The sequence below is a fragment of the Bombina bombina genome, chromosome 1 (genome assembly GCF_027579735.1).
Source record: "Bombina bombina isolate aBomBom1 chromosome 1, aBomBom1.pri, whole genome shotgun sequence".
Classification (NCBI taxonomy): domain Eukaryota; kingdom Metazoa; phylum Chordata; class Amphibia; order Anura; family Bombinatoridae; genus Bombina; species Bombina bombina.
Genome location: NC_069499.1, coordinates 955,673,889 through 955,701,136, shown reverse-complemented (window position 1 = coordinate 955,701,136; position 27,248 = coordinate 955,673,889). Strand labels below are relative to the sequence as shown.

The window sequence follows — 27,248 nt, the reverse complement described above, 5'->3', positions numbered from 1 at the left end:
TTGTAGTAATAGGCTGTACCGCTCACTTTTTATCCGGACAGGCAAACTCGTAATACCGGCGCTATAGAAGTCCTATTGAAAAAGGACTTTTTGAAAGGTGCGGTAGTTATGTTGCATTACGGCCAAAAAGGTGTGCGGTACAGCTATACCTACATCTCCTGTAATACCAGCGGTAGTGAAAAAGAGCCATAACACTGCTTTTTCACTCATAACGCACAACTCGTAATCTAGCTGTATGTATTTACCTAAATATTTCTGTTTCCAATGTTCTTCACATAGGGAAATATGTTCTAAGTATTTTTAAATAGATATTCCAGTAAATATCTATCTATCTATTTATATATATATATATATATATATATATATATATATATATATATATATATATATATATATATATATATAACCAATAACCAGATTAGGTGCACTCACTGTTACCAAAGCCACATCCGCCGGGGTGCTGCGTGTAAGGTAAAGAACAATATCCGTTAATCCCTCTTGGAGAAAAGAATACGCTGCACTCACCGGTCTTCACGATCAGGTTCAAGTTTTAATATTTCTTCATATCAAAATAACAGCTATTGTATACCCTGAAATGTATATTTGATTTCAAATAAGTTCTTATTCGTCTTGTGACGATTGTTAAGTTGTTTGCCCATTGCATTGCAAATTGTGCCTTTTGACTTCCTTCTTATTCCCATGGAGGTCTTGGTCCCACTGATGGATCTGTTTAGCATAGAGGTCAATGCGAATTCAATAATAACAAAATGAGGTGTTCCAAATTGTTCACACATGTCAGCCTGTCGTATATTGTACCGTGATTAGTTTCTTACTATGTTAGCCCTGCTTGTACCTGTAACGCACTGTATGTCGACTGATGTGTATTGTTTCTGTTATTGTTTACCACCTCAATAAAAACAACCTTTTAAAAAAAAAAAAATAACAGCTATTAGGATACAGGATTTGTTTCTACCCATTGAAAAAGGTACCTGTTGGTACCGAAACGTTTAGGGACTATCTTCCTTTGCTGTTATTTTGATATGAAGAAATATTAAAACTTGAACCTGATCGTGAGTGCAGCATATTCTTTTCTCCAAGAGGGATTAACGGATATTGTTCTTTACATTACACGCAGCACCCCGGCGGATGTGGCTTTGGTAACAGTGAGTGCACCTAACCTGGTTATCCTCCTCTGACTGTATTTTACTTGGATTAATTAAATTAATGAAATACCAGAGAGTGCCTGCTTCTTGAGGAGGATTGTATTTGATTTTTTGGTGGGCACCCTGGGAGCTGTAACGCCGAGTGAGTGCTGGGTTCCTGTGGAGTATTGTGTGTATGTATATATATATATATATATATATATATATATATATAGGTATAGGTATAGGTATAGATATATATTTTAACGAAAAACATCAGATATATGTAGAAATATGTATTTAAGAATAAATAGAACATGTCGGGTTAGCGCACTTGAAAAAACAAGTTCAGTTGGTTGTTAGGATTTTGTTTCACTTTTTGCACTCCATTAAAGTCTATGGGGGAATATGTTAACATAGTCGCAATATTCCAAGTTCGGCTTTTTGCAAGCGTCGTATATCACTTGTGCAAAAACTTTTTACTTTCAACTTGTAATATGCGTGCAACTCAGCGCCTGCTAAACGTACTTCTAGCAGAGTTAACGCAAGAGCGGGAGTGATAAATAGCTCTTCACTCATAATCTAGCCCAAGGTTTTAGTGTACCTTTAAGGATAAACATATTTATACTATGGACACAAGCTAGTGGTAATTACATAGACCGAAACTACAAATAATAATGTGGGGCTCATAAAATAACTGATACCTAGGAGGATGAGAAGTGTAATTCCCTATCTGGGAGTTATTTTCAGGTGTGATTGTATTTATATGTTTTTGCATAATGAGGACTGTTTACATAGATTTACTTATTTTCAACCATATTTTCCTTATAATTTGTAGGTCACACTGGGAAATTCCTCAAATCCATTTACTATATGAGCTTTCTCCTGATTGTAACACAGTCGTCTTTCCAGATTGCGTTTCACTACGTTCCTCCTCAAGGTAAACATAACTGCTTTGTTTAGATTGGTAAGAAAATAGATAAGTGGCTGACAGAAAATGTTAATATGAGCATAGAAATAGGTTTGTATTAAAATAAATATGTCATGAATATAAAACATAACATGCTAAAAATATTTTTTCCTAAAAATTGTTGAGTAAAATATGGTTTGAAACTTCCTACAAATGTACATTGGCTGACAAAGTCAACTCCCAGAATGTCCAAGTTATTAATACATCATTAGATCTTATCTTCATAGGTCATTGGCCTAAATTTTGTACATGATATTAGTCTAATAATTCCTATCTTAGTAATATAAATTTATTAAAAAATACATTATTAAGCTTAGATATTGTCAGAACAGAAACAAGTGTGCCTTCCATCTCATATGGCAACCATGGGAAAAATCTAAAACCCTCAAGTGGAGGTGCATTTATTTTAACATCTAATTATCCAAACTGAAGTGTAGGCATGTGGGTTTATTAACTAGGGCTCTTACAGTATGTCTAGTAATACAATCTTACTTCTGCTTTCATTTATCCATTCTCCAGATTACCTCTGGGAAGAAATCCTAAATCACTTTGGAATTTTAAGGTAAGCAGAGTATAAAATGGTCTTCATATTATAATAGGAAATTAATACCTTAAATTCTTAGACATTTACAATGACCCATTTGGAGAAAAAAAGGACATTAAAGGGACTTTCTAAATGCAAAAAAGAAGGTGTAATCTAACAATGGTGCATGGAGATAAACAGTCATATGCAAGGAACAGAGCAGGATGCTATATTAAATTGAAACATTTCCTTTTAAGAGCCATTAAATACAATAAAACTTCATAATCAACACGTGCTTCTATTTCCCCTTCTAATGTGTCATATGACCACCATAATTAAAAAGTGCATATTAAAAAGACAATACTGCTTACTCCAATTACAAAATGTATTTTAATTTGCTGACCCACTGTATCATGTGACAGCCATAAGCCAATCACAGACTCCTATACATATACACTTTGAAGTCTTGCTCATGCTCAGTAGTAGCTGGTGCCTTAGAAAGTGTGCGTATAAAAAGACTGCACAATTTGATAATGGAAGTAAATTGGAAGTCACTTAAAACTGCATGCTCTTTCTCAATCTTGAAAGTTTAATTGTGAATTGAGTGTCCCTTAAGCCCTTTTACAAAGCAATAACCAAAACAATAACCTAATAAACACATGCCCAGTAAACTAAAAAATTAGCATTACTGCACACTATTAAAAAAATAAAAATCAGTCAACATACACACCCTTAAAGGGACATGAAACCCAACATTTTTCTTTTTCTTATTTTTCATGATTCAAATAGAGCATGCGATTTTAAACAACTTTCCCATTTCTTTCTTTTATCCAATTTGCTTCATTCTCTTGGCATCCTTTTTTGAAGGAGCAGCCATGCACTACTGGGAGCTATCTGAAGAGATCTGTTGAACCAATGAAAAGAGGCATTTTTGTGCAGCCACAAATCAGCATCTAGCTCCCAGTAATGCATTGCTGCTCGTGAGCATACCTAGATATGCTTTTCAACTATGGATACCAAGGGATTGAAGCAATTTAGATAATAGAAGCAGATTGAAAAGTTATTCAAAATCACATGTTCTGTCTGAATACTGAAAGAAATAATTTGGGTTTCATGTCATGTAATGTGATGTAATCGCTAACAGCCATTTTGTTTGTCATTAATTATAAGTATTTCATATTTAAATTGCAAAATAGGGAGAATAAATGTGCAAATAACAATTTTGGGGTGTTTTATGGAGGTAACATTGCAAGCTTTAGGGGTATTAAAAGCAGAAACATTTTAGGATTGTGATAACTGGAAAAACACACTGAAAATACCATCTGAAGTTCAAAAACCGTCATCTGTGTAAAACAAAACTCAACATTCCCTATGTGTTTAATACCCTCAAAAGGTTGTCTCAGTCAAGAACTACAAGCACGGTAGCTCAACGACAAAGGAATTTTACAGTAAAAACAAGCAAAATATTTAAAGAATTCAAATTACAATCTTTTTTTATTTACATTTTTCAAATGAATTATTTGATAAGAAATTCAGTTTTGAGGTTACTGTTCCTATGTTGACAGTACACATTTTACTTCTGATAGGAATTCATAATCTATGCGATTATCTAGGTGAGGAGGGATCAGTTCAAGCTAAATTTTAAATGGACATTGAGATTGTAATATAAAATGTTTATGTTTAGTTAAAAAAATACAATGTACTTATTATTTATCAATTATTTTGTTCCCCTTTCCTGTAATTTCCATTTCCATTTAGTTTCTATAAACTAATGGGTTACGCCATGTTGAATCTTACATTTAGATATACAATAGGCAATAAAGTGTCAAAAATGAAGTAAGCAGACAATGGCTGAGAGTAAACCCTGTTAGATATTTTTATTTTAAAGGGACAGTCTACTCCAGAATTTATATTTTAAACAGATAGATAATCCTTTTATTACCCATTCCCCAGTTTTGCATAACCAACACTGTTATATCAATACACTTTTTACCTCTGTGATTACCTTGTATCTAAGCCTCTGCAGACTGCCCCCTATATTTCAGTTATTTGACAGACTTGCATTCTATCCAATCAGTGCAGACTCAAAAGTAACTTCACGGGTGTGAGCAAAATGTTATCTATATGGCACACATGAACTAGTGCTGTCTAGCTATGAAAACCTGTCAAAATGCAGAGGCAGCCTTTAAGAGCTTAGAAATTAACATATGTGGCTACCTAGGTTTAGCTTTCAACAAAGAATACCAAGTGAACAAAGCAAATTTGATGATACAAGTAAATTGGAAAGTTGTTTAAAATTGTATGCCCTATCTGATTTTTTTAATTTTGACTAGACTGTCCCTTTAACAGCGTCATATTACATGCAGTCTTTGTTTGCACAGTGTTTGGGCACTTAACTATTTTATATTTGTTCAAGAAAATATAAATAAATAGTCCCGTGTGTCCTCATAACGATATATATATATATTTATATGATAAATCAGACTTAACAGAAAAAAAGAAAAGACCTCCCAACATATAGAATTAAAAATAGCAGACAATCAAATAGTTTGTTAATGCTAAAGATATGTCTATAACGATTAAAGGGACATAAAACCCACATCTTTTTGTTTCATGATTCAGAAAGAGCATACCATTTAAAGCAGCTTTCCATTTTACTTCTATTATCAAAATGTATTTTTTATCTTAGTTTCCTTTGTTGAAAAGCAGGAGGGTAACTTCAGCAGTGTGCACGTGTCTGCAGCACTATATGGGAGCAGTTTACAACGTTATACATTAGCAAGAGCACTAGATGGCAGCACTTTTTAGATTGCTCCCAATGGGATTTTACTTTTTGCCTCTTGTAGTAACTGTGCTGTTCTAAAGAAAGCAATTCTGTTGCTATCAAACTAGTATTGTAGAGTTGGAATTTGTTGTGTCTTCCAATTTCTGGAGATTAAGGATTTGTCACTATTCAGACCTATTTGTACTAGAGTATGTCTTAGGGGGGAAAACAAGTGTATTAGAGGGAAACAAGTGTATTATGGGAGAAATAAGTGTATTAGGGGGGAAACAAGTGTATTAGGGAGAAATAAGTGTATTAGGGGGGAAAACAAGTGTATTAGGGGGGAAAACAAGTGTATTAGGGGGGAAAACAAGTGTATTGGGGGGGGAACAAGTGTATTAGGGGGGAAACAAGTGTATTAGGGGGAAAACAAGTGTATTAGGGGGACATAAGTGTATTAGGGGGAAACAAGTGTATTGGGGAAACAAGTGTATTAGGGGGAAACAAGTGTATTAGGGGAGAAATAAGTGTATTAGGGGGAAACAAGTGTATTAGGGGGAAACAAGTGTATTAGGGGGAAATAAGTGTATTAGGGGTAAACAAGTGTATTAGGGGGAAATAAGTGTATTAGGGGTAAACAAGTTTATTAGGGGAGAAATAAGTGTATTAGGGGGAAACAAGTTTATTAGGGGAGAAATAAGTGTATTAGGGGTAAACAAGTGTATTAGGGGGAAACAAGTGTATTAGGGGAGAAATAAGTTTATTAGGGGGAAATAAGTGTATTAGGGGTAAACAAGTGTATTAGGGGTAAACAAGTATATTAGGGGAGAAATAAGTGTATTAGGGGGAAACAAGTGTATTAGGGGGAAATAAGTGTATTAGGGGGAAACAAGTGTATTGTGGGAGAAATAAGTGTATTAGGGGGAAACAAGTGTATTGGGGGAAATAAGTGTATTAGGGGAAAACAAGTGTATTAGGGGGGAAATAAGTGTATTGAGGGAAACAAGTGTATCGGGGGAAACAAGTGTATTAGGGGTAAACAAGTGTATTAGGGGAGAAATAGGTGTATTAGGGGGAAACAAGTGTATAAGGGGGAAATAAGTGTATTAGGGGTAAACAAGTGTATTAGGGGAGAAATAAGTGTATTAGGGGAGAGATAAGTGTATTAGGGGGAAACAAGTGTATTAGGGGGAAACAAGTGTATTAGGGGAAAACAAGTGTATTGGGGTAAACAAGTGTATTAGGGGAGAAATAAGTGTATTAGGGGGAAACAAGTGTATTAGGGGGGAAATAAGTGTATTGGGGGAAACAAGTATATTGGGGGAAAAAAGTGTATTAGGGGAGAAATAAGTGTATTAGGGGGAAACAAGTGTATTAGGGGGAAATAAGTGTATTAGGGGCAGTCCAACCAAATATTGAGAATGTTTCCAACCACCCTACAACCCATCATATACATCCGTCATAACATCATATAGTGCAACCCCCCCTGTTTTCTGTTTCTATCCCACTCTGTGTAACTCTCTTTTGGTATGTGATTGTAGGCTGCTAAATAAGTCCTGTATTTACTTTGGCTAGATTACGAGTTTTGCATTATGAGTGAAAAAGCCTCATAACGCTGCTTTTTCACTACCACTGGTATTACGAGTCTTGTAGGTACAGCTGTACCGCACACTTTTTTGGCCGTCACGCGACGCAACTACCGCACTTTTAAAAAAATTATTTTTCAATGGGACTTTCATAGCGCCGGTATTAAGAGTTTGCCTGTCCGGCCAAAAAGTGAGCGGTACAGCCTATAACTACAAGATCCGTACCGTAAACTGAAAGTCAGTAGTTATGTGTTTTACATTACAAAGCTGTAACATAAATCTCATAACTAAAGTGTCACAAAGTACACTAACACCCATAAACTACCTATTAACCCCTACACCGAGGCCCTCCGGCATCAAAAACACTAAAATAAAATGATTAACCCCTAATCTGCCACTCCGGACATCGCTGCCATTGTAATAAACATATTAACCCCTAAACCGCCGCACTCCCGCATCTTAAACACTAGTTAAATATTATTAACCCCTAATCTGCTGCCCCCAATGTCATCGCCACCTACATACACTTATTAACCCCCAAATCTGCTGTCCCTAACATCGCCACAACCTACATTACTGTTATTAACCATTAATCTGCTGCCCCCAAAATCGTTGCCACCTAACTACACTTATTAACCCCTAATCTGCTGCCCCCAATGTCGCTGCCACTATACTAAAGTTATTAACCCCTAAACCAAACCCTAAATCTAACCCTAACCCTAACGTAATCCTAACCCTTACACCCACTAACTTTAACATAATTACAATAATCCCAAATAAAAATTACAATTAATACCTAAATTATTACTATTCAAAAGTAAATAAATAATTACCTGTAAAATAAAACCTAAGCTAGCTACAAAATAACTAATAGTTATTTTGTATCTAGCTTATGTTTCATTTTTATTTCACAGGTAAGTTTGTATTTATTTTAACTATATAGACTAGTTAGTAAATAGTTATTAACTATATACTAGCTACCTAGTCAAAATAAATACAAATTTACCTGTAAAATAAAACCTAACCTGTCTTACACTAGAACCTAACATTACACTAAAATTAAATAAATTAAATTAACAAAATACATTTATCTAAATTAGAAAAAATAATAAACACTAAATTACACTAAATAAAAAAGAAATTATTAAATATTTAAACTAATTACAACTAATCTAATAGCCCTATCAAAATAAAAAAGCCCCCCCCAAAATAAAAAAACCCTAGCCTACACTAAACTGCCAATGGCCCTTAAAAGTTCCTTTTGCGGGGCATTGCCCCAACAAAATCATCTCTTTTACCTGTAAAAAAAATAATACAAACAAACCCCCAACAGTAAAGCACACCACCCACACAACCAACCCCCCAAAAAACTACCTAAAAAACCTAAACTTCCCATTGCCCTGAAAAGGGCATTTGGATGGGCATTGCCCTTAAAAGAGCATTTAGCTCTTTTACGTTGCCCAAAGTCCCTAATGTAACAATGAAACCCACCCAATAAATCCTTAAAAAAAACTAACAGTAACCCCCAAAGATCCACTTACAGTTTTTGAAGACCGGACATCCATCCTCATCCAGCCGCGAGAAGTCTTCATCCAAGCGGCAAGAAGTCCTCAACGAATCCGGGAGAAGTCTTCATCCAAGCGGCAAGAAGTCGTCCTCCAGGCGGGCAGAAGTATTCATCCAGACGGCATCTTCTATCTTCATCCTTCCGACATGGAGCGGCTCCATCTTCAAGACATCTGGCGCGGAGCATCCTCTTCTTTCGCTGGATCTTGAAGAATGAAGGTTCCTTTAAATGACGTCATCCAAGATGGCATCCCTTGAATTCCGATTGGCTGATAGAATTCTATCAGCCAATCGGAATTAAAGGCTAAAAAATCCTATTGGCTGATGCAATCAGCCAATAGGATTGAGCTTTAATCCTATTGGCTGATCCAATCAGCCAATAGGATTGAGCTCGCATTCTATTGGCTGTTACAATCAGCCAATAGAATGCGAGCTCAATCCTATTGGCTGATTGGATCAGCCAATAGGATTAAAGCTCAATCCTATTGGCTGATTGCATAGGATTTTTTAGCCATTAATTCCGATTGGCTGATAGAATTCTATCAGCCAATTGGAATTCAAGGGACGCCATCTTGGATTACATCATTTAAAAGAACCTTCATTCTTCAAGATCCAGCGAAAGAAGAGGATGCTTCGTGCCGGATGTCTTGAAGATGGAGCCGCTCCGCGTCAAAGGATGAAGATAGAAGATGTCGTCTAGATGACAACTTCTGCCCGTCTGGAGGACGACTTCTTGCCGCTTGGATGAAGACTTCACATGGATTCGTTGAGGACTTTTGCCCGCTTGGATGAAGTCTTCACCCGGCTTGATAAGGATGGATGTCCGGTCTTCAAAAACTGTAAGTGGATCTTCGGGGGTTAGGTTTTATTAAGGGTTTATTGGGTGGGTTTTATTTTTAGATTAGGGTTTTGGGCACAGAAAAAGAGCTAAATGCCCTTTTAAGGGCAATGCCCATCCAAATGCCCTTTTCAGGGCAATGGGGAGCTTAGGTTTTTTTAGGTATTTTTTTGGGGGGGTTGGTTGTATGGATGGTGGATTTTCTGTTGGGGGTTGTTTGTATTTTTTTTTACAGGTAAAAGAGCTGATTTCTTTGGGGCAATGTACCGCAAAAGGCCCTTTTAAGGGCTATTGGCAGTTTAGTGTAGGCTAGGTTTTTTTCTATTTTTTTTGGGGGGGGCTTTTCTATTTTGATAGGGCTTTTAGATTAGGTGTAGTTCGTTTAAATATTTGATCATTTCTTTTTTATTTTGTGTAATTTAGTTGTTTTTTTTTTGTAATTTAGTTAATTGTATTTAATTAATGTAATTTATTTAATGTTAGTGTAATGTTAGGTGTTAGTGTAACTCAGGTTAAGTTTTATTTAACAGGTAAGCTTGTATTTATTTTAACTAGATAGTTAGTAAATAGTTAATAACTATTTACTAACTAGTCTACCTAGTTAAAATAAATACAAACTTAGCTGTGAAATAAAAATAAAACCTAAGATAGCTACAATGTGATGCAGTATAGCTGTAAAAAGCTGACTTGAAAATATCACCTGAACATCTCTATGTAAAAAAGAAAGATATGTTACCTCAAAAGTTTATCAGTAGCCACATCCCATTGTAAAGGACTTCTAAGCAGCAAATCAGTATGTCTGTCCTGGGACAGCCAAAGGAACAAGCTTTCATGCACACTCACCTTATTTCCCTATTCAGTGTAAGGAAGTTTACAATGAAATCTCATGAGAGTTAAGTGAAATCTCATGAGATCACAGTAAAAGAGTTCATGACCTCATTTTTTTTTTTACCTGCAGCTGAGTATAACTTTTTACACAGAACTTACTCTGCTGAGCTGAGGAAATTGTGAGGTAAAATATCTTCCTTTTTTACATATAGATGCTCAGGTGATATTTTCCTGTCAGCTTTTTACAGTTATACTGCATCAGTTTCAAGTGATTTAGCATATGAGTATTATGTCCCTTTAATAAGTGTAGGTAGGTTGCGGCGAAATTGGGGGTAGCAGATTAGGGGTTAATAAGTGTAATGTAGGTGGCGGCGATGTCAGGGGTGGCAGATTAGGGGTTAATAAGTGTAATGTAGGTGGCGGTGATGTCGGGGGCAGCAGATTAGGGGTGTTTAGACTCGGGGTTTATGTTAGGGTGTTGGGTTTAAACATACATTTTCTTTCCCCATAGGAATCAGTGGGGCTGCGTTATGGAGCTTTACGCTCCATTATTGCAGGTGTTAGGCTTTTTTTTAGCCGGCTCTCCCTATTGATGTCTATGGGGAAATCGTGCAAGAGCATGTAAAACCAGCTCAAAGGAGCGCTGGTATTTGTGTGTGGTATGGAGCTCAACGCTGCCATATTGCCCACAAAAGCAGTTTTTTTGCAAACCTGTAATAGCAGCGCTATTAAAGGTGAGCGGTGGAAATAACTTGCAAGTTAGTAGCGAGCCAGCCATAACGCAAAACTCATAATCTGGCCATTTGATATTTTAACATCTGGCTATTTGCTTGCCAATTCTTGCTATAACTTCTAAATTTATAAGTTGAGCAATGGCATAACTTTAACCTCCTCTAAATTCTAAGTTCTATTTTGTTTATTTTAACGTATCTCACTCTGACCTGGCCTGAATCAAACTTTCTCAATTGGCCTTTTTGACTGTCTTTGATCATATTATTAACTAATATAGTGGACTCAGCTTACTGCTCTGGCCTATAGATGTAACACATGTATGGGGAAAGCATTAATGCAATATCATTTGTTCACATTTCTGAAGTGAGCATTTTATAAGTGAGGCATTAGGACTTAAGCAAAATAATTATACAATAAAGGATTGAACAAAGGACAAGTCACAAGGCAAATGCTGTGTTTTATGTGTTTCACTGTGTCCTTTCATGTTCCTTTTTGCTACCTCTTGTCTCCATAAAAAACTACTTTATTAATTTACTCCTTCCCCCTTACCACTTGCCACATTCATTGCCTCATCCCTCTCTTTTTTTTTTTAAATAAGTTTTTTTTATCATTAAGCAGTTGCATATGTCATATAGAAATGTGAAGATACAATACATAATAATTCAGTCCACTAAGCTTGAACAGGTATGGTGTCCAACCCATCCAACTGGACCAATGTTATCACAAGGAAAGATGTCTCCAACTGCTAATAATAGTTTTTTTCCAAATTTTTCTTCGAGGCTTGTCAAGATACATTGAATGCATTGAAAGCAGAAAACAAATAAAACACGACATATGTATGATAAAATATACAATAGATATAAATGGCCCATCTCTTTTACCCTCTCCTTTCTTTGGCTCTCATGAACTTCACATATTGCTAAACTCTCTCTCTCTCCTTCCTGCACCTCATCCCAAAAACACTCTCAATATTACAAATCTGTTGCTCATCTTATGTCACTCTCTCTCTTCTTCATAATAGCTACTTGTGGTGTCTCAACTTATCCTGTCCCTAACAACTTCCTAGCCTCGCCCACCTTGTGTGCCTTTTCATAAACCTAGAAATCAAAATACTGGAAACCTTACTCAAATTCCTCTTGTTTCTTGTGCACTCTGGAACTCTTGCTCTGTTTGCACAAGCTCACTTCTATCCATGACCACTTTATCACCCACTCTCTCAACCTTCTGGCTCTCACAGAAACCTGTCTCTCTCCTTCAGACACAGAGTCCCCTGCTGCATTATCACATAAGGTTTCCACTTCAGCTACGCCCCTAGGTCTGGAAACAGATAATTAGGTGATGTAGGTATTTTACTTTTTTTGTTGCACCTTTCAACAAATACAACCCATCTGTTCCCTCACATTTTCTTCCTTCAAAACCCACCCAATTTGCTTATTCTCTCCCATCTCTATACGTGTTGCAGGTATATACCGCCCAGATAGATCCTCAACTCAATTTCTAGATAATTTTGCTGCCTGACTACCTCTCCTCAGACACTCCTGTCATAATTTTTGGGATTTGAACCTCCCTATTAACAATCCTACTGCCCTGCTGCAAAAACTTCTCCAGCTCCGTTCCTCTTTCAGTCTGTCACCATGGACCGACTACCCCACTCACAAAGCCTCACATCCTGATTTTCAGCTATTGATAAACGATTTCAAACTTCACAAATTCCCCTTTTTTCCTCTTTCTGAGCATCATCTCCTCACTTGCAACATCACAGAACTCCCTACAACTCTCTCTCCATCCCTCAAGCCAAACTCCGCAGAAGCATCAAGTCACTAAGGCCTAGATTTAGAGTTCGGCGGTAAAAGGGCTGTTAACGCTCCGCGGGTTTTTTTCTGGCCGCACCATAAATTTAACTCTGGTATCGAGAGTTCAAACAAATGCTGCGTTAGGCTCCAAAAAAGGAGCGTAGAGCATTTTTACCGCAAATGCAACTCTCGATACCAGAGTTGCTTACGGACGCGGCCGGCCTCAAAAACGTGCTCGTGCACGATTCTCCCATAGGAAACAATGGGGCTGTTTGAGCTGAAAAAAAACCTAACACCTGGAAAAAAGCAGCGTTCAGCTCCTAACGCAGCCCCATTGTTTGCTATGCGGTAACCCTTCCTACGTCTGCACTTAACACTCTAACATGTACCCCGAGTCTAAACACCCCTAACCTTACACTTATTAACCCCTATTCTGCCGCCCCCGCTATCGCTGACCCCTGCATTACACTTTTAACCCCTAATCTGCCGCTCCGTAAACCGCCGCCACCTACGTTATCCTTATGTACCCCTAATCTGCTGCCCTAACATCGCCAACCCCTATGTTATATTTATTAACCCCTAATCTGCCCCCCACAACGTCGCCGACACCTACCTACACTTATTAACCCCTAATCTGCCGACCGGACCTGAGCGCTACTATAATAAAGTTATTAACCCCTAATCCGCCTCACTAACCCTATCATAAATAGTATTAACCCCTAATCTGCCCTCCCTAACATCGCCGACACCTACCTTCAATTATTAACCCCTAATCTGCCGACCGGAGCTCACCGCTATTCTAATAAATGTATTAACCCCTAAAGCTAAGTCTAACCCTAACACTAACACCCCCCTAAGTTAAATATAATTTTTATCTAACGAAATAAATTAACTCTTATTAAATAAATGATTCCTATTTAAAGCTAAATACTTACCTGTAAAATAAATCATAATATAGCTACAATATAAATTACATTTATATTATAGCTATTTTAGGATTAATATTTATTTTACAGGTAACTTTGTATTTATTTTAACCAGGTACAATAGCTATTAAATAGTTAAGAACTATTTAATAGTTACCTAGTTAAAATAATTACAAATTTACCTGTAAAATAAATCCTAACCTAAGATATAATTAAACCTAACACTACCCTATCAATAAAATAATTAAATAAACTACCTACAATTACCTACAATTAACCTAACACTACACTATCAATAAATTAATTAAACACAATTGCTACAAATAAATACAATTAAATAAACTATCTAAAGTACAAAAAATAAAAAAGAACTAAGTTACAGAAAATAAAAAAATATTTACAAACATAAGAAAAATATTACAACAATTTTAAACTAATTACACCTACTCTAAGCCCCCTAATAAAATAACAAAGACCCCCAAAATAAAAAATTCCTTACCCTATTCTAAATTTAAAAAGTTACAAGCTCTTTTACCTTACCAGCCCTGAACAGGGCCCTTTGCGGGGCATGCCCCAAGAATTTCAGCTCTTTTGCCTGTAAAAAAAAACATACAATACCCCCCCCCAACATTACAACCCACCACCCACATACCCCTAATCTAACCCAAACCCCCCTAAAATAAACCTAACACAAAGCCCCAGATGATCTTCCTACCTTGTCTTCACCATGCCAGGTTCACCGATCCGTCCTGGCTCCAAGATCTTCATCCAACCCAAGCAGGGGCTAGACATCCACTGAAGAAGTCCAGAAGAGGGTCCAAAGTCTTCCTCCTATCCGGCAAGAAGAGGACATCCGGACCGGCAAACATCTTCTCCAAGCGGCATCTTCTATGTTCTTCCATCCGATGACGACCGGCTCCATCTTGAAGACCTCCAGCGCGGATCCATCCTCTTCTTCCGACGACTAGACGACGAATGACGGTTCCTTTAAGGGACGTCATCCAAGATGGCGTCCCTCGAATTCCGATTGGCTGATAGGATTCTATCAGCCAATCGGAATTAAGGTAGGAATTTTCTGATTGGCTGATGGAATCAGCCAATCAGAATCAAGATCAATCCGATTGGCTGATCCAATCAGCCAATCAGATTGAGCTCGCATTCTATTGGCTGTTCCGATCAGCCAATAGAATGCGAGCTCAATCTGATTGGCTGATTGGATCAGCCAATCGGATTGATCTTGATTCTGATTGGCTGATTCCATCAGCCAATCAGAAAATTCCTACCTTAATTCCGATTGGCTGATAGAATCCTATCAGCCAATCGGAATTCGAGGGACGCCATCTTGGATGACGTCCCTTAAAGGAACCGTCATTCGTCGTCTAGTCGTCGGAAGAAGAGGATGGATCCGCGCTGGAGGTCTTCAAGATGGAGCCGGTCGTCATCGGATGGAAGAACATAGAAGATGCCGCTTGGAGAAGATGTTTGCCGGTCCGGATGTCCTCTTCTTGCCGGATAGGAGGAAGACTTTGGACCCTCTTCTGGACTTCTTCAGTGGATGTCTAGCCCCTGCTTGGGTTGGATGAAGATCTTGGAGCCAGGACGGATCGGTGAACCTGGCATGGTGAAGACAAGGTAGGAAGATCATCAGGGGCTTAGTGTTAGGTTTATTTAAGGGGGGTTTGGGTTAGATTAGGGGTATGTGGGTGGTGGGTTGTAATGTTGGGGGGGGGGTATTGTATGTTTTTTTTTACAGGCAAAAGAGCTGAAATTCTTGGGGCATGCCCCGCAAAGGGCCCTGTTCAGGGCTGGTAAGGTAAAAGAGCTTGTAACTTTTTAAATTTAGAATAGGGTAAGGAATTTTTTATTTTGGGGGTCTTTGTTATTTTATTAGGGGGCTTAGAGTAGGTGTAATTAGTTTAAAATTGTTGTAATATTTTTCTTATGTTTGTAAATATTTTTTTATTTTCTGTAACTTAGTTCTTTTTTATTTTTTGTACTTTAGATAGTTTATTTAATTGTATTTATTTGTAGCAATTGTGTTTAATTAATTTATTGATAGTGTAGTGTTAGGTTAATTGTAGGTAATTGTAGGTAGTTTATTTAATTATTTTATTGATAGGGTAGTGTTAGGTTTAATTATATCTTAGGTTAGGATTTATTTTACAGGTAAATTTGTAATTATTTTAACTAGGTAACTATTAAATAGTTCTTAACTATTTAATAGCTATTGTACCTGGTTAAAATAAATACAAAGTTACCTGTAAAATAAATATTAATCCTAAAATAGCTATAATATAAATGTAATTTATATTGTAGCTATATTATGATTTATTTTACAGGTAAGTATTTAGCTTTAAATAGGAATCATTTATTTAATAAGAGTTAATTTATTTCGTTAGATAAAAATTATATTTAACTTAGGGGGGTGTTAGTGTTAGGGTTAGACTTAGCTTTAGGGGTTAATACATTTATTAGAATAGCGGTGAGCTCCGGTCGGCAGATTAGGGGTTAATAATTGAAGGTAGGTGTCGGCGATGTTAGGGAGGGCAGATTAGGGGTTAATACTATTTATGATAGGGTTAGTGAGGCGGATTAGGGGTTAATAACTTTATTATAGTAGCGCTCAGGTCCGCTCGGCAGATTAGGGGTTAATAAGTGTAGGCAGGTGTCGGCGACGTTGTGGGGGGCAGATTAGGGGTTAATAAATATAACATAGGGGTCGGCGATGTTAGGGGCAGAAGATTAGGGGTACATAGGGATAACGTAGGTGGCGGCGATTTGCGGTCGGAAGATTAGGGGTTAATTATTTTAAGTAGCTTGCGGCGACGTTGTGGGGGGCAAGTTAGGGGTTAATAGATATAATACAGGGGTCGGCGGTGTTAGGGGCAGCAGATTAGGGGTACATAAGTATAACGTAGGTGGCGGTCGGCAGATTAGGGGTTAAAATTTTTAATCGAGTGGCGGCGATGTGGGGGGACCTCGGTTTAGGGGTACATAGGTAGTTTATGGGTGTTAGTGTACTTTAGGGTACAGTAGTTAAGAGCTTTATAAACCGGCGTTAGCCAGAAAGCTCTTAACTCCTGCTATTTTCAGGCGGCTGGAATCTTGTCGTTAGAGCTCTAACGCTCACTGCAGAAACGACTCTAAATACCGGCGTTAGGAAGATCCCATTGAAAAGATAGGCTACGCAAATGGCGTAGGGGGATCTGCGGTATGGAAAAGTCGCGGCTGTAAAGTGAGCGTTAGACCCTTTAATCACTGACTCTAAATACCAGCGGTAGCCCAAAACCAGCGTTAGGAGCCTCTAACGCTGGTTTTGACGGCTACCGCCGAACTCTAAATCTAGCCGTAAATCAGGAACATCTTTCAAATGCTCTCAAACCATTGCTCTCTTTTATCTCCTACTTTTCCTGCCCTAACCAATCTATCTGTTACTACAACTCTACTCTTTCATCAGTCCTTGACAATTTGGCACCTTCTACCATAGCTAAGAAGTTCAGCTGACTTTCTTCACTACAAGTTTATTTTATTATTCTGTCCTTAATCTCTCTAAGCAAGACTACTTCTCTACTCTTATCTCTACTATTTCTCCAAACTCAAACTTCTGTTTTCCACTTTCAATACCCTTCTAAACTTACCTCCACTTCCTACTACAACGTCTCTCTCTGCTCAAGATTTTGATTCCAACAGAACAACACAATCTCTCAACATACTACCACTTTCCAAACCCCTCAAAAGCTCGAAATCATCCAAAACCCACAATGCCAAAAATTGAGCTCATTTGCCCCTGTTATTGTGGAAGCCACCACTCAGCAATTGCTACCCATACTGCAGAACCAAAAATGGTCTGGCTCCTAAGCTTACATTACAGCCTTTTCAAATAAAGATACCAAGAGAACAAAGAAAAATTGATAAAAGGAGTAAATTAGAAAGTTGCTTAAAATTGCATGCTCTATCGGAATCATGAAAGCTTAATTTTGACTAGACTATTCCTTAAGGCAAAATACGAAAAAAAGTTACTCACTCATACACTAACACACTTTTTATCACACTCACTCATACGTACACGCATACAAACACAATCACTCTGAAACACACACATACTCACAGTACATAATAAAATGTTGTGGGGACCCAAAAACATTTTTAAGGGACACCACAAAGGATACAGGATCTTTATAATATTTTTTTCTTCTTGATATATTGTTTACAAACACATTTTCTATTCAGTATTCTACAAAGTGAGAAACATAAACATAGCACATACAATAATCCATATTTTTTTTCCGTTTGAGCTCTAACTTCAGCCAGATTAGCACACATATTACAAGTTTAAAGTAAGAAGTTAGCACTCTATCAGAAGACTCAGGACTTCAGAAAGACTTCTATGGGGCGAGCTGAAGAAAGCGTTTTCTATTTATTGCTTGTGTGCTAACCCGACACTGTGCTAGATTAACTGTGCTAAAGCCGAAGGTGCATTAGGAATACTTTAAATTCTTATGTTCTTCACTTAGAAGAAAATGTTCTTTTTATTTAAAACATATATTTCCATATCTGAATATATTTTTGTAAAATATATATCTATGCCTATATATCTATATGAATATATATTATTATTATTATTATTATTATTATTATCGGTTATTTGTAGAGTGCCAACAGATTCCGCAGCACTATAAATATAGGCAGAATACAAGGAAACATTTATAGGGAGCAGATGGGTAGAGGGCCCTGCCAAGAGTTGCACTGTTGTAGTCAGCTCTAAAGAAGGTGATCTACAAACAGAATGGCTCTTAGGCTTACATGCTAAGGGGGTTCAATCAATGGAGGATAGCAATGGAGGAGAGGAAACGTTATAAAGAAAGGTTAGTATAGGTTGTATGCATCCCTGAACAGTAGAGTCTTTAGGGAGGTTTTCAAAACTAGGGGAGAGTCTTGTGGAGCGAGGCAGAGAGTTCCACAAGATGGGAGCCAGTCTGGAGAAGTCCTGTAAACAGGAGTGTGAGGCGCTAACAAGAGAGGAGGAGAGTAGGAGGTCATGAGCAGAGTGAAGGGGACGGGAGGGAGAGTATCTGGAGACAAGGTCTGAGATATAGGGGGGAGCAGTGAAGTTGAGGGCTTTGTATGTCAGAGGGAGAATTTTGTGTTTAATCCTGGAGACAAGAGGAAGCCAGTGAAGGGATTGGCAGAGAGGTGCAGCAGATGAAGAGTAATGTGTAAGGAAAATGAGTCTGGCAGAGGCATTCATTTTGGATTGTAAAGGAGCTAGGCGGCAGCTGGGGAGACCAGAGAGGACAGAGTTGCAGTAATTGAGGCGGGAAAGGATGAGAGAGTGGATTAAAATCTTAGTTGTGTCTTGTGTAAGGAAATGTCTAATCTTAGAGATGATAGTATATACATACATATATACATATTTAAAAATAAAAAGAACATACATTTAAAAAGTATTTATATTAAAAACATATTAAAAATAAATAAAAATGATATTACATGTTTAAAGGTGTATTACTGGGAAGGGCTCAAAAGTGTGTATATATGTGTTTGTATATGTTGTATATGTGTGTATTTATATATATATATATATATATATATATATATATATATATATATACTGTGTATATATATATATATATATATATATATATATATATATATGTGTGTGTGTGTGTCTGTGTGTGGCTTTACATATTTACACATATAAAAACATAAATACACATGTATACATACAAAAAGGATATGGTATATGGAAAAGTGTTTCCATTCAAACACTTTGTTATATACTTTATCCATTTTTAACCCTTTTGAATATTTTTAATAAATTATAAATGTTATTAAAAAGTATATAGATGAGTGTAATAGTTTATTTTAATATGTTTTTGATGTGTTTTGAGAATTTTTATTTTAACCCTTACACTTTGCTTCAGGTCTCAAGTTTAAATATTCTAGCGTGGTTTCAGCTTTCGCTCGAGCACAACCTATAAATAGTGCTATTTAGGAGTGGTTGTGATATCCATTGAAAGTATAGGTCTCGCTAAAGTGATGTTGGCCGCACTAATCCTTCTCTGGTAAATGGGATTAACCATGTACTTGTAATATCAAGTTGGTCCAGCGATATTGCTTATTGCGTTCCACAATATCATTAGCACGTCACTTGTAATCTGGCCCATATGTTTAAAATCAATGGCACTTCTAATTAAACATTCTACAATATTCTTCAGGTTTCTTAAGACACCTAACAAATGTGACCAGCATCAAAACTTTCAGCCCTTAACTATATTAGCAATAATCTTCTAGTAAAACCTATAACTGTTCAGGAGAATATGCAAATATATTGGGTTTATCCAGTGCAGCCACATTTACATACTGTGGCTGCTGAGAGACCTGGTGCTGGTTTGTGTGATATATATTATAAAGTACCAGAGGCTCGGGTGAAATGGTCAACATATGTGCATATACCACTAAAACAATAACTTTCACTATAAACATGTTTGTTATCAAATATAAGTATATTTTAATAAATGTTTCTATTCAAATTGTTATTGCACTCATGCATATTTCCATTTTGACAATTATATCCCTTGTATTAAGAACATGTTTTAAAATAAAAAAATGATTTTGCTTGCAAAATTTGCAGTGGTTTGGAAATCTGGAGCAATCCAAGTATACTTTCACTCATAATAATACTGTCTGATTAAAAATTAGTTTTAAAAAAGTTAAGGGCTCGTGGGGCGTGTCCAGGCGGCTATCATGGCCGGTAGCATTTTTCACCTCGGCAAGCGAAGAGACTGATAAACCACCAATTAGCAATTATTAGACATCTCGCTTGTCATCTAAAGTAAAAAGCACATAATATGACATTTAAACACTACCAGCAATGTTTCTACTAAGTTTGGAATATAATTAATGCAGAGACGTAGACTGTCGGGACCTGTGGTGGCCACATTCGGGAAGACCCAAACACCCCCCCCCCCATACTGGGGTACTACTAAAGCCAACAATACCTTCCTAACATCAATATAGAGTTTGCGGTCCAGCTTAACTTAACATATCTATCATTCATGGGGGAGATCTATGTCACTATCCAAGTCCTCCTGAAGGATCTCGAAATCAAGTTCTGCAAGAAGATAGAAAACCTTGCCCTACTTCTAAAATCTGAAAGAAAGCAAACAGGCAAAACCGCCCGCAATGTAAGACAAGTGAAGAACTTGCAGGGATGAGAAGCCACACATAGCCACGGGTCTCTGCGTCACATACCTCACAGCAAATGGGGATTTGCTCAGAGCCTACACAGAGCATAGGGACGAGCAACTTGTCAGAGCAGCAGTTGAAGCCCAGTCTAACTCTAACGAGCTTGCAGAGAAGCGATAGACAGGCATCGCTACTATTGATTAAGACAAACAAAGGTCTTCCTCTTTAGGTTGTCAGTCCGGGAGATGCGGCTGGTTTCCAGGGTCGAGACTTGTGGCAGTTATATGCTGGAAAGGAGAGCCATACAGATCGCATTATGAGGCCTGCAGTCACAAGCCCATTAACTACCAGAGATACATCGGATATACCAGCTCGCCAACCTCAATGGCAACAGATGGAAGGTCAGATCCTATCTACAGGGCTTACAGGGCAGCAATCCTATGCTCACGGAGGCTTCCTCTCAACACAAGCCCACATTTCAAGTGATAACCCCAAGATAGGTACTACAAAAACTGGCGTTGGGAAATATTTTTATAGAAATAGATACTTTCAGTACTTAGACTCTGCAATAATATTCAGGACTATATTTCTTGGACTATAGTATTGGGGCACCTTAATGAGAGCACTCCGGCTTGATGACTGTGTCCAGCCTGTTGAAAATAACACATGTTCATTATAAATACCTTCAACTCAATATTATCTGTTCATCCGATATAGGCTGTTACCCATATGTAAAGTTGTTTCATTTTGTGCACCTGCCTAACAGCTAAACAAATAATGTAAATATCCACTGCATAGGTAAGGAAACTTCTCTCTTAAATGGAGTTGTTAATGCTCCCCAATAGTTACACACAGCTCCAATATTGAGCAATATTTTCAAAAATCTGAATCTCAGCTGTGCTTTAGAGTCACACAGGGCAATGCTCTTTGCTCTTATGCTCTATGTTAATAATATTTAGAAGAGTGAAAAACCCAAAACTAACAACTGCAGCATCTGAACAGGGTCTGATAAATACATAAAATCAGAGTTTTTAACAGATTACAGCAAAGCAAAAAGACTAACACCCCTGAAGAAGTTTGCTCGTTGCAAATGAAACACGTAGGGTACGTTGAGGGTTAAAAACAGTGACGGCCTCCAGGTTACCGAATACCAGCTGGGAGAAACAGGTCAGGATCCAGCTATACGAGCTGCCGAGATTCAGTTACAGAGACCGCTGCTGAGAGAGAGCAGCTGTGACGGAGAGCTACAAACACAGACGGGGATTCAAGACTGTTTACTCTGAGTCAGCTTATGGGAAATATGGGACAACCGCTGTCACTTTTATAAAAGGCTGTGTAAACACTGCAATCTTGTAAGTGTAAATCTTTATTTTCATGCGCACAAATAAAAATTTTTTAGAGTTACCTTGAGTCGGTGGGCGTGTGTTCATTGTGTTTTTCAGCTTGTTTCGTCTGCCGAGTCCAGGATACCAGGATTACACACTGAGCAGCAACCGATCAAAGGAGAAAAAGGACTGTTGCCTACTTTGAACTGAAAATCATTTTGGAATTAATTATCCATCAGTAGTTGGACTTTTTATTTGTATGGTAACTGATTTATGGTTTTCACTACTGATCAGCCAATCAGATTTTTCTTACCTTAATTCCGATTGGCTGATAGAATCCTATCAGCCAATCGGAATTCGAGGGACGCCATCTTGGATGACGTCCCTTAAAGGAACCGTCATTCATCGTTAGTCCGTTGGTTGAAGAGGATGGCTCCGCGTCAGCTGGCGGGAAGATGGCTCCGCTCTGCTCTGGATGAATGAAGATAGAAGACCCCGCTTGGATGAAGACTTCTACCGAATGGAGGACATCTTGTTGCTCTGCTTGTATGAAGAATTCGGCTCGGCTGAGTGAAGACGACTCAAGGTAGGGAGATCTTCAGGGGTTTAGTGTTAGGTTTATTTAAGGGGGGTTTGGGTGGGTTAGAGTAGGGGTATGTGGGTGGTGGGTTTTAATGTTGGGGGGGTATTGTATTTTTATTTACAGGTAAAAGAGCTGATTACTTTGGGGCAATGCCCCGCAAAAGGCCCTTTTAAGGGCTGGTAAAAGAGCTGGTTACTTTTTAATTTAGAATAGGGTAGGGCATTTTATTATTTTGGGGGGCTTTTTAATTTTATTAGGGGGCTTAGATTAGGTGTAATTAGTTTAAACTTCTTGTAATTTTTTTTTATTTTATGTAATTTAGTGGGGGGGGTTGTATTATAGATTAGTTTATTTAATTGTATTTTAGTTTAGCTAATTGTAGGTAATTTATTTAATTAATTTATTGATAGAGTAGTGTTAGGTTTAATTGTAACTTAGGTTAGAATTTATTTTACAGGTAATTTTGTACTTATTTTAACTAGGTAGCTATTAAATAGTTATTAACTATTTAATAGCTGTTGTACCTAGTTAAAATAAATACAAAGTTGCCTGTAAAATAAATATAAATCCTAAAATAGCTACAATGTAACTATTAGTTATATTGTAGCTATATTAGGGTTTATTTTATAGGTAAGTATTTAGTTTTAAATAGGAATAATTTATTTAATTATAGTAAATTTATTTAGATTAATTTAAATTATATTTAAGTTAGGGGGGTGTTAGGGTTAGACTTAGGTTTAGGGGTTAATAACTTTATTATAGTAGCGGCGACGTTGGGGGCGGCAGATTAGGGGTTAATAAGTGTAGGTAGGTGGTGGCGACGGTTGGGGGGGCAGATTAGGAGGTAATAAATATAATATAGGTGTCGGCGATGTTAGGGACAGCAGATTAGGGGTTCATAGATCTAATGTAGGGTGAGGCGGTGTCTGGAGCAGCAGATTAGGGGTTAAAAAAAAGTATTATAGTGTTTGCGATGTGGGGTGGCCTCGGTTTAGGGGTTCATAGGTAGTTTATGGGTGTTAGTGTACTTTATAGCACAGTAGTTAAGAGCTTTATGTTCCGGCGTTAGCCCATAAAGCTCTTAACTACTGACTTTTTTTGCGGCTGGAGTCTTGTCGGTAGAGGGTCTACCGCTCACTTCTTCCAAGACTCATAATACCAGCGTTAGGCAAATCCCATAGAAAAGATAGGATATGCAATTGATGTAAGGGGATCTGCGGTAGCCTCGAGTCGCTGAAAGAAAGTGAGAGGTAGACCCTTTCCTGCCTGACTCTAAATACCAGCGGGCGGTCAAAAGCAGCGTTAGGACCCCTTAACACTGCTTTTGACGGCTAACGCCAAACTCTAAATCTAGTCGTACGTTTTTAGGGAGTTACTATCTTATATTTTACTAGTAGTATAGCTAAAACCTGGATTTAAGCCCACACGTTTCACAGTATTTTATTGCTGCACAAGAGGTGCTTAGGTTATTTATTTGCCATGTGACTCCTCTCCTCATATGTCTCTGCACAAAGCTACTTTAAATCAGGCAGTACTTCAGATCTCTACATAATGTTGCTATATATTCCATAACGTGAGAAATAGTTGATGGTTCTTTATATTCTTTATAATCCTAAATTCTTATTTGGAGAGTTAACTAAATACCTGTTTGCCATATTATTTTACTTTCCGTTTATCTGATGATGAGCCCAAGAGATACCTTTTAGATAGCGAGCCTCATGAGATTTACAATACTACCTTGGTGATTGCCTGGATGCGACCCCCCCATCCCAACATCCTAACTTTTATATTTCTATGGAGCCAAATATGAAGGCGCTATAGAGGTGTCCTACATTCTGGCTCGCTTAATTCACACTGAGCAAACAAATGGATGTAAGTAATATACCCAGCTCTTGGTCTGGGATTTAACAAGAGCGGCTTTAGCCTGCTATTTCTCATGCAGTTATGTTGGAATAATATAAATATATTCTTTTAAGATTCCTATGCTGATATATTGATTTACTACATGTTCAATTGCAAAGTTATCTCATATATGAGTGTCTTACCTTTTCAACATTGGATTTAACATGTAACTTGTCAGTGGTAAGTAATTGTACCTCTCAAATAAGACAGTATGTTTTTGCTTGTGGTAGGTTAACATAAAATATCATCCTATTAGGCAGCAAAACTTGATAAAGAGGTTCTATCGAAAAATATTGGAATAATATAAATATATTCTTTTAAGATTCCTATATTGAGGTATTGACTTTCTGCATGTTCAATTGCAAAGTTATCATATATATGAGTGTCTTACCTTTTTAACATTAGATATAATATGTAACTTGTCAATGGTGAGAAATTGTACCTCTCAAATAAGACAGTATGTTTTTGCTTGTGGTAGGTTAACATCCAATATCATCCTATTAGGCAGCAAAACATGATAAAGAGGTTCTATCGAAAACTTGTTTATAATGTAAAAATTTAAGGTATCAATATAAGCCTTGTTCCGTTCTGGTTTGTGACATAATTATCCAATATGAAGACACTATGGGGGTAGTTATCAAGCCGTCAACCTCAAATACGCTGGAATTCCGCAGCGTATTTGTGGTGAGGCTGATTCGCCTAAGTTATCAAGCCCTAGATACCGGCAAAAGTAGAATTTTGTGACGTAAGCTTCGATCCGCCGGACTCAGTCCGACACAGATCGATTCTTACGTCACTCCAGATGTTCCGCACACAAGTGCGGCACAATCTGACTACTTTTGCTAGTTATCAAAAAACTAGCAGGTACGCTCGGCACTTTTCCGGCCCAGCGTACCTGGTTTTCAAACCGCCGCCCTGGAGGCGGCGGATCCCATAGGAATCAATGGGAGTCTGACCATTGCGAAAGTTCATGTTCGCTGCTGCCAGACATCCCATTGATTCCTATGGGAGCTGTCTACACCTAACACCCTAACATGTACCCCGAGTCTAAACACCCCTAATCTACCCCCCCTACACCGCTGCAACTAAATAAAGTTATTACCCCCTAAACCGCCGCTCCCGGAGCCCACCGCCCCTCTAATAAACTTATTAACCCCTAAACCGCCGCTCCCGGAGCCCACCGCAAGCTATAATAAATATGTTAACCCCTAAACCGCCGCTCCCGGTCCCCGCCGCAACTATAATATATGTATTAACCCCTAAACCGCCGCTCCCAGACCACCTACATGATACCTATTAACCCCTATCCTGCCCCCCTATACCGTTGCCACCTATAATAAAGTTATTAACCCCTATCCTGCTGATCCCGGACCTCGCCGCAACTAAATAAATAGTTTAACCCCTAAACCGCTGCTCTGGGACCCCGCCGCAACCTATATTAAACTTATTAACCCCTAATCTGCCCCCCCTACACCGTCGCCACCTATAATAAATTTATTAACCCCTATCCTGCCCCCCCAACACCGCCGCCACTGTAATACAATTATTAACCCCTAAACCTAAGTCTAACCCTAACCCTAACACCCCCCTAACTTAAATATTAATTAAATAAATCTAAATAATATTTCTCTTATTAAATAAATTAATCCTATTTAAAACTAAATACTTACCTTTAAAATAAACCCTAATATAGCTACAATATAAATAATAATTATATTGTAGCTATTTTAGGATTTATATTTATTTTACAGTTAACTTTCAATTTATTTTAACTAGGTACAATATTAAATAGTTATTAACTATTTAATAGCTACCTAGCTAAAATAAAGATAAATTTACCTGTAAAATAAAAACTAACCTAAGTTACAATTACACCTAACACTACACTATACTTTAATAAATTATTTATATTTAAAACTAAATACTTACCTGTAAAATAAACCCTAAGATAGCTACAATATAATTAATAATTACATTGTAGCTATTTTAGGATTTATATTTATTTTACAGGTAACTTTGTATTTATTTTAGCTAGTTAGAATAGTTATTAAATAGTTATTAACTATTTAATAACTACCTAGCTAAAAGAAATACAAAATTACCTGCAAAATAAATCCTAACCTAAGTTACAATTAAACCTTACACTACACTATCATTAAATTAATTAAATAAATTACCTACAAATAACTACAATTAAATACAATTAAATAAACTAACTAAAGTACAAAAAATAAAAAAAGCTAAGTTACAAACATTTAAAAAATATTACAACAATTTTAAGCTACTTACACCTAATCTAAGCCCCCTAATAAAATAACAAAGCCCCCCAAAATAAAAAAATTCCCTACCCTATTCTAAATTAAAAAGTTCAAAGCTCTTTTACCTTACCAACCCTTAAAAGGGCCTTTTGCGGGGCATGCCCCAAAGAATTCTGCTCTTTTGCCTGTAAAAGAAAAATACAACCCCCCCCCAACATTAAAACCCACCACCCACATACCCCTAATCTAACCCAAACCCCCCTTAAAAAAACCTAACACTACCCCCCTGAAGATCATCCTACCTTGAGTCGTCTTCAGCCAGCC

General features: G+C 37.4%; 1 protein-coding gene across 1 annotated transcript in view; it reads left to right on the top strand.

Moving 5' to 3' along the window:
- Positions 1-1,459: 1,459 nt before the first annotated feature.
- LOC128661976 (piezo-type mechanosensitive ion channel component 2-like) overlaps positions 1,460-27,248 on the top strand; it is a 407,133-nt gene continuing 381,344 nt past the window's right edge. The window contains exons 1-3 of the mRNA XM_053716001.1: positions 1,460-1,466; positions 1,981-2,082; positions 2,632-2,674. Of these exons, the coding sequence (XP_053571976.1) occupies positions 1,460-1,466; positions 1,981-2,082; positions 2,632-2,674 (152 nt within the window). The remainder of the gene's footprint in view (positions 1,467-1,980; positions 2,083-2,631; positions 2,675-27,248) is intronic.